The sequence below is a fragment of the Atta colombica genome, unplaced genomic scaffold, assembly GCF_001594045.1.
Source record: "Atta colombica isolate Treedump-2 unplaced genomic scaffold, Acol1.0 scaffold205, whole genome shotgun sequence".
NCBI classification, from domain to species: domain Eukaryota; kingdom Metazoa; phylum Arthropoda; class Insecta; order Hymenoptera; family Formicidae; genus Atta; species Atta colombica.
The window spans coordinates 1272243-1280881 of record NW_017259300.1 but is presented as its reverse complement, the minus strand read 5'-3'; the positions used below and the strand labels follow the sequence as shown (position 1 = coordinate 1280881).

The 8639-nt window shown below is 39.3% G+C and overlaps 1 protein-coding gene across 4 annotated transcripts; it reads left to right on the top strand.

The window, feature by feature from the left end:
* Positions 1–1121: 1121 nt before the first annotated feature.
* On the top strand, positions 1122–7846 carry LOC108687404 (zinc finger protein 665-like). 4 transcript variants are annotated; one of them, XM_018193156.1, is made up of 8 exons: positions 1122–2120; positions 2411–2498; positions 2708–2818; positions 2914–3556; positions 3987–4079; positions 5545–5703; positions 5837–6140; positions 6215–7846. In XM_018193156.1, exons 2-8 carry the CDS (start codon positions 2430–2432, stop codon positions 6513–6515), a joined length of 1680 nt encoding a protein of 559 aa, XP_018048645.1. In that variant the 5' UTR covers positions 1122–2120; positions 2411–2429; the 3' UTR covers positions 6516–7846. The 4 variants fall into 4 exon arrangements, with proteins under 4 accessions (XP_018048645.1, XP_018048644.1, XP_018048646.1 ...); XM_018193155.1 differs by having other exon boundaries at positions 2911–3556; XM_018193157.1 differs by lacking the exon at positions 2411–2498 and having other exon boundaries at positions 2911–3556.
* Positions 7847–8639: the final 793 nt, after the last annotated feature.

Below are 8639 nucleotides of genomic sequence, written 5' to 3'. Positions count from 1 at the left end.
GCATCTATGTATTCGATGTAAATAGAGTTGGCCGAAAACAATAAAAATCTCATATAAATATTCGCAACTGATCAATTAACATAAAAAAATTATAATGTTGAAGGTAACAAAAATATCAAATACTAAAAATATCAATAACTCAAACAGAGACGTCTATTGGACACCTAAAAATGTCGATGATATCTATTGAATATTTGTTTCTGAATATCCAATGGACATCGTTCGCTGTTTGGGCTGTTCGAAATATCGACATCAACCACTTGACATTGACATTGATTCGGCGATTAGTTCCGACAGGTACGAATAAAAAAATAAAATAGAGTATAAATTATCGAATGGAAATAATTTTATTATAAAAAATATATAAGCTTTCTTCTTCACAAATAGCGGAAAAGTAGCGTCATCTATTAACGAATCTTCCAGTTACAACTACATTACTAAAATTTAGTCACTTAGCGACAGCTATTAATACAAAGAAATATAATTAAACAGCTATTTGAAAGAAAGTGCGCAAAGTTCAATTATTACTTAACTGAATAAACTTAAAACGAAAACTTGAAATAATCGCGTATTCGATTAAAAAAGACAATCGTAAGTGCAGAAAGTGTAGTTGAAAAGAAAAGATTCAATGCTTCGCGCAATATCGAAGCTGTCCACGAAGCTAAAGAAAAATCCGTTCTTTCCATCTGCAGATTCCGCAGTCTCTATTCTTTCTCATTCCTTCTCTCTCGCGCTTCCAAGAGTTCCAAGTCGCGAACGCATGCTCGGTCCATTCACATTTCACAGTGCAAAAAGTTGTAGAAGGTGTAACGCGACGCGACGCGGTGTGATATGGCCGGAAGAAAGAGACGAACGGTTCTAAACGAGTCGTAAAGTGCTGCGAAGAGAAGAATAGAAGACGCTCCGTGAACGCAGCGTTTCACCACCACTCGCCGGGTGCCGCTCGGCTGCGCTCGGCTAGCGCGCCAATTAGCGCGCGCATTGCGACGCGCATGCGTTGCCGCGCAGTTGACCTTGACGGGAGCAAACGGCTGCGTCAACGGCAGGCGCCCGCAAACGCTTCGGAAAGAGTCACCGCCACGACAGAAGGAAGGGGAGGGGGGCCGAATGGAGCGGGGGAGGGGAGGCACCCAGCGCGCGTTCCGTGTCGCCCATTGTTGTCCTCGTCGCGCGTAATGGCCACCGTGAGCATTCGTTAACGCGTCGTAAAGTACGCCATATCGCATCCCGGCCTATCCTATACGACGGATAACGCTGCGAGTCTTATCCAGTCGCGAAACATCGCGTACGACAGTTTTTATATCGCCATCGCCGCCGAACGAGGTGCGGACAAAGTGCGAGCGAGCGAGGTGAACGAGCGAGGAAGCGGGACAGAGCGGACGAAAGGGAGCGACAAAGAGGAAACGACGTACGCGACGAGGAAGGAGCGGCGGCGGCCGCGCGTTTCGTACTCACAGTCGCCGCAACCGCCACCGCGCCGCTCTACGCAGCCGACCATGATTTGCGCGGGCCGACGTTGACAAGCGTGTGATTCCGAAGGTGATCGTTCGCGCGCGCTCAAACCGCGTGCTGGAACATACCGAGCGCGTGGTTGGGCGAGCCAAGCCAAGCCATTCCAAGCCAAGCCAAGCGGACCCGAGCCGAACCGAACCGAGACGAGCCGGACGAGTGGGTGAACGGAACACAGAACGTTACGAGCGAAACCAACACCAACAAGATCGTCGCGATTTCGGACGACGCAGTTCCAGCATCACGAAGCTATCATTTCGAGTTCCTAAGAAGCGTCCGTCGAAATCGAACGCCATTGATCTCGCGCGCGGCTCCAACAGCGCGATAAGAGCGTCGCGCGCGCGGCACGCAACACGGTGTGGCAAGAGGAGAGCGGCGCTCTCCTCTTCCCCCTCCCCCTCCCCGACCGTTCTCCCTCGTAGATGCTGAACGTGAGCCGCATCGTGTTCTTACGACGACGTGCACGCCCGCGCGTATCCGCGACGTCGTCTTCGTGGTGCCTGCCGCACGGCAGCTTGCGCCGCCACCGCCGCCGTCATGGCAACTAGAGGATCATCGGTTACTGCTCGGCAGCCGGACTATTAACCCCGCGGCTCGTCGGACTATTACACGTGAGTATGTTTATTACGTGACCACGTTCGCCTGTTGTTTCGTCTTTCTCTTGCCACGCGCGCCAAACAGCCTAAACGAGGCCTGGCATCGTGCTTTTTTTTTTCCCCGCTGCGTCCGTCGCGCCTGTATTCGAACATGTCCCTCTTCACCCTTGTCGTGTTTCCGACTGGGGTGTTGTTTTCCCCGTTGCCATCCGTTCGTCAGGGACCTCCTGCCGGTTGCTTCTCGCATACCTCGCACGTTCTCGCTTAAGCCGACAGTTTATAACGACCGCCTATTGATTGTGCAGGGTCAAAGGCAATACATCAATGGCCCTAGAATCAAATGGCAACAACGTGGTGTGGTTGAACACAACCCGTCCTGATCAAATACAGCAGGTATGCGTCGCGCGTGAGGCAAGCGAGGAAGCGTATACATTTGCGAACACACAATAATCGACTGCTGATCATGTCTCATTTTCAAGTATTCAGTATCTAACTTGTGAATCGTGTTTAAAAGAATAAGATACTTATAGGTATTCATAATTTCTCATATAATTGATGCATCTTCTATCAGAGTGCCTGACGCACACCTTTCTGATCAACAGAGTCAACCAATCGAGCAGCCATTGAAGTGTTCCATGTTTACTCAAACGGAGCAAACTAATAGTTTTACTCAGACGGAACAGAGCAATTCAAGTTACGGAGACCAGAGACAGGTACATTCATTATTTTACAATAAATGAAAAAGAAAAAATTCAAGTTTCTCCTCTCTAATCATTCTCCAATCATAAATGATTTGTTTTTACAGCAGCAAACAGCAATGTTTGACCCACAGCAGATTCAGCAGCAAGCTGCTGCGCAGGGTCAGCAGTCGCAGCAGCAGCAGCAGACTCAGCAGATGTATGTCACATCGGATAAGAAGGAGGACAAATCTCAGCAGCAGCAACAGACGACTACTACTGAGTTCCCTTCCTCCTTCTATTACAACGTCAACATGTTACAGAAGGTTCAGACAAATGCGGTGAGCACAATCAGTGCAATCACCGATGACAAGGGTTGTTACCGTTTCGATGTTCAACCTGTCGGTTATAATACATTGCTAAACCAGATGAGTATTGCCGCTGCGACCGCAAATGCAACGTTCAAGTGTGAGATTTGTGGTCTGGTCTTCGGTCACATGAGCCTGCTGCAGCATCATAAGCGGATTCACACCTCGACGCCCAGCAATTTGCAGCAGCAACCGCAGCAGATTGTGGTACAAACGCCGACAACAGTGACTGTCGCCACTACACCAGAAAGACCGTATACTTGTGACGTTTGTGGAGCGTGTTTTGCATTACCGGGAGAATTAAAAAGTCACAAAACAAATATGCATCAGAAACCAAAGGTGCAAATTTGTGAAGATTGTGGCAGTGAGGACCCATGCGAACATCATCCAACTAAAGTTAAAAAGAGTATGTCCATTAATTTCAGCTATAATCAGTGTCAATCTCATGGTGATATTGATTTCAGTATTAATGCAAAAAAGTACAATCTTACAGCATTAAAAATTTTCAAGATTTTCACATTGAAAATTATATAGATTCTTGTATAAAATATTGTGTACTGTAATCCTTATATGATGTACAAGAAATCATAATCGCTATTTTTATTCATGATTGATAAAATTTGTTTTTTTTTTTTTTATATTATTTTTTTAATATTGTTTGAAGCACGTATGAAGCATTAAAACATGAAGCTTTAAAAAAACATCTTTTGTCAATTCTGTTTTTATCAATAAAATCGCTATTTTTATCATTAAAATCAATTATTAAGTTCAGATTGATGTTAGATAGTAAGATTATTCACGGATTTTTAACTGTAACGAAATATGCATTTTTGTAGCTATCAAACCTGGTCATCATCCTGTAAAACGAAGGGGTGTTACCAGCGTCACCAAATGTCACAAGTGCAATGGCACGGGGATTATTTTTATAGGTAAGCATCATTTGTTAGCTTTCGGCCGCTGATTGGATGTCACTTAATACCCTTGATAAGCCGAAGAAAGATGTTGCTGATAAAGCGTTTTGAAAGCGTCCAAAGTTTATGTTTCAAATTTTATGTTAATATAAACGTTCTTACAAAGGATTGCGTATAATCAAATCAACAATATCAGCGACATTTTATTCAGATATTTCGTCATCCTTTTTCCCTTCATACTTTTCATTGCTATCATGATCGTACATCGGGTGATATATGGTAGGTAAACACGACGAAAAACTAGATTCCGGAATCAGTTCCCTCGCAAAGTGTGGCGGCTGCAAGGCTACAGGCCGCATCGTCATAGGAAGTAAGTCGGATATAATTATCGTCAACACAGAGTATGAGATCTGTTTTGCGATTAGTATGTCTGAGTAATATCGCGTCTGTCTTGGATGGTGACAGTTCAAATTTATTTTCCGTGATCACTTTGGTATTTGCAGTTTTATTGATGTTTGAGTCAACATATAATTTGTATAGAATATTAAATTTTATTAAAAAGAAATATATTGGAATTATAACTTCTTTGATTATTACATAGTTTCATAGATTCTCTGAAAACTCAACGTTTAAATTCAATTTATCAAATCTTCTAAAACGTATTTATTAAAAATATTCGACGAAATTTTGAGTAATTTAATAAATACTATAAATAATATAATTTAATAAAAATTTAATAAATTATCGAATGTTTATCAATAAATTAATACTTTCAACGTTGGATTTTTGATATTGTTTTTATTTTATATTTGCTTGCATGTGTTCTTGTAGGTGGAATATACATTTCTGTTATCCTTCTTATTTTATTCGTTCTATTATTTAATATTCTTGCTATTTCAATTCTTACAAAGTGATTGTGATTAGTTTATTTTGCTGTTATTTTCTTTTCCTTGTTAGTAGAACTGTCGACATCTAAATTTAAGAACAATGGCACAGAATAAAAATCTCCCCTAAGGGACAGTTTTATAAATTATAAAATCGCCAAATTTTAATGTTTTCTGTATATAAGATGAACTTATTAAATTTCCGTTCGACTGTTTATAATTCTTTCGATTTATTTCGCGATATAGCTCATGGAAAATAATTTCATCATTTTTCATAGAGTAAATTGCGTAATAATCAAACCGCAAAATTTCATATTGCTTGTGGCGTTCAGATTTTCTTAGTGCACTAACTTTTATAACAACCTGCATGATCAGATTGTTTCATAATCTTTACATTTAATCATTCATTTTGTAATTTCATATTCCATGTTCATTCATATTTCATTTGTTGGATATAAGAACAAAAATTTAAACATTAGTATCACGAACTCATATCGTATAGATTCATAGATTCCTCGCGGAACAACTTCGAGCTTATCACTTTTGTAGAACTGGCCCTTCGAGGACAACTAAAGCTTTGTTTATGCTTTCAATTTCAGGTGGCAAGCAAAACAGTCAAAATCAAGCGGAGAAACCATTTCATTGTAACGTTTGTGATGGTACATTTTCTCGATATTCTTCACTCTGGTCCCATAAAAGACTTCATTCGGGAGACAAACCATTCAAATGTGAAGTCTGCGGCTTAGCCTTTGCTAAGGGTAAGTAAACGATTAAATTAATTAAATAATGAGACATAAAATAATGATGTATGATCTTTTTTACGCATACTGGCTAACTAAAGATTATATAAGCTTATTTTTTAATACAAATTTTGATTTCTTTTCCTTATAGCTGCTTATTTAAAGAATCATGGAAGAGTTCATACTGGTGAAAAACCGTTCAAGTGCAACGTTTGCGGCATGCAGTTTTCACAGAGCCCACACTTGAAGAATCACGAACGAATTCATTCCGGCGAGCGACCCTATCAATGCGAGGTTTGCGAAAAGACGTTTGCCAGACATTCAACGCTCTGGAATCATAGAAGAATTCACACCGGCGAAAAGCCATATAGGTGTAATATATGCGGTTCCGCCTTCAATCAAGCCACACATCTCAAAAACCACGCAAAAGTCCATACCGGTGAAAAACCGCATAGGTAACTTCAACCAAAGATCCGATTTATCGAAATGCATATTTGTTCCGCATATAATGAAATCTTTGTGTTTTTAGGTGCGATATATGCGAGATTGGCTTTTCCGATCGTTTTGCACTGAAGCGTCACCGTGCGATTCACGAAAAATATGGCCAGACGGCACGAAACCAGAATGCAAATAATCCAGCAAACGCACAACAGGCCAACGCGAGTAATCAGCAGCAGCAGTCGCAGCAGCAGCAACAGCCACAACAGGCACAGCAAGGCCAGGTTGTGGTTGTAAATGCAACTACTCCTGTCACTGTCAGCCAAGGGCAAGGCCAAGTTATACTCGACGAGGTCTACAAGTGTCAGGTGGCCTTCCCAGAGCCTAAATGATTCAGCTAGAGAATACCTTTCAGGAGTTGGTAAAGAGGTTAACTTTTTTAACCTTTTTTTTTTATATTAATCTCGAGAACAGCAAAATCCATGGATATATAATATAAAAAGTAATGGATTTTACGCTGAAAGAGTCAAGTGAATTCTGCACGAGTGACTGTGAACAGCGCAGCTCTTTTTTTTTGTGTATGTGCAGCCACTCAGATTTTGTGAAAGAATATTTGGTGACTGTCGATAGATTGAATTTAGATGGATAAAGATTTCAAGGGAAAAAAAACGAAAAAAAAATATGGACGGAGAGACTCTGCGTGAAGTTTGTGCGAGTGATAAATTTCGTGAAATGTATCCTCGGAAATTTAATTCGTAATATACAATTGGACGATTTTCAACCGCCAACATCAACGAAGTCTTTTTGTGAAGTAATAGAGAAATATGTCTACCTTTATATTTTGCCATTCGAAAAGGTGGAAAAAACAATTAAACCGTATCGCGGCATACATTTCGTATATATTAGTTTTCTAAAATAAAACGGAAAATGTAATTGTAATCGTATCATTCTTTCATACATGTATAATAATCGTTAATTTGTCCACGAGAACAAAATTGCTATACGTCTTGCCAGTATTTCATGATTTCATGAATGGCATTGTGCAATAGTTCCGACAAATTTTGCGATTAGCCCGACAAAGTGTACTTTCGAATGATTGTAACAACGGAGGATTGCGACGGCGTGTGTTTTGGTAATGAAAAGCGCAAGTATAAGGTATCGAATATTTTACTCTTTTTTTTTTTTTTTTAAACAAATTTAAATTGTATGATGAAAAATGCCCAAACCTCGGCCCTTCCAATTCTTCTCAACATCATCATGAGGCTGAATTGTGTGTTTCACAATGTTTAAAATATCAATAAGATTTGAAATATCTGTTTAATTTCGACCGCATAAATTATTTATTTGACAAATGATATACGCGCTAGTGAGCATTGAGTAGTTAACGAGAATTCTGTATCCGGGAAATTTTGTACTTGCGGATAGCGTGGAACGGAACGACATCGCGATTTGTGCGAGCTCTCTTCCGTCCAGTCATTCGAGATCAGAAAACATTGCATCACTGACGATGACGACAACGATCATGAAAAATTACGGAGTAGTGCGGCATACCTATGTAACTCGTTGGGGCTGCAATAATAATAGTGAATATTAACGGGCAAACTAAACCGTTTTATAATTTTAAGAAGCCGCGAACGACATGAATATATATTATAACTGATAAATAGTTGCTAGTTTGTAACAAGTAGCAAAGCTAGATTATATACATATATAAATATATATATATATATATATATATATACATTAATTTTTATATCCCCACTTGTTAAAGCGATCCCGCACTGTCGCTACTTTTAAGTATCAATGATCACCAAACGAATAGATTATATTGATAGCTTTCACACATTCATGATTGATGATTTGTGTGCTATACCACTTTTAATCTCACTTTCAAAGTTATTATTTGGATACTTTCCCGAGAATGCTTTTACAGTTGTTACGCAGTTTCAAACGCAAATATTTTCTTTTACTTATTTTTTTTTTGCAAATTCATCACTGACAAGGAAACTCATGGAAGTCTTTACCTTTGATTTCGATGAGCTTTAAATATATTTATTTCAAGAAAAAAATAAGGAACACATATTTTTTGTAAGGGAGAAAGTGCAACATTCTTTTGAAGAAAATCGATTTTTTGCTTTTAAAGCGAATATCGTTGAAACTAGGGATGCATCGGATCATAAAATTGGATATTGGATGTCTGAAAAGAATGTAATATTGGATCCGGGAAGACAATTTTTCGAGTCGAATATCTGATATTTTCCGACCGAATTCCGAGACATAAAAAAACTCAGTGAAACAAGAAAAAAGGGAATAAAAGAATTGTATCACAGAAATAATAACTGTAGAGAAAAAAAATTGTAATTTTACAATATATAATATAGCATGAGTATGCATACTTATTTAGAGAACATTTATACATACAATAAAAAATTAACAACTTAATAATATAAAATTTCAACCGGGATATATTCCCAGATACTAATAATATCAGATTGGATAGTAAAAAAAATGATAAT

Bases quoted from the DNA above. Each gene is read 5' to 3' on its own strand.
- LOC108687404 (XM_018193155.1), top strand. From the start codon at position 2,430: ATGGCCCTAGAATCAAATGGCAACAACGTGGTGTGGTTGAACACAACC. The intron at 2,819-2,910 runs GTACATTCATTA...TTGTTTTTACAG, and splicing joins GTTACGGAGACCAGAGACAG to CAGCAAACAGCAATGTTTGA. The intron at 3,557-3,986 runs GTATGTCCATTA...GCATTTTTGTAG, and splicing joins TCCAACTAAAGTTAAAAAGA to CTATCAAACCTGGTCATCAT.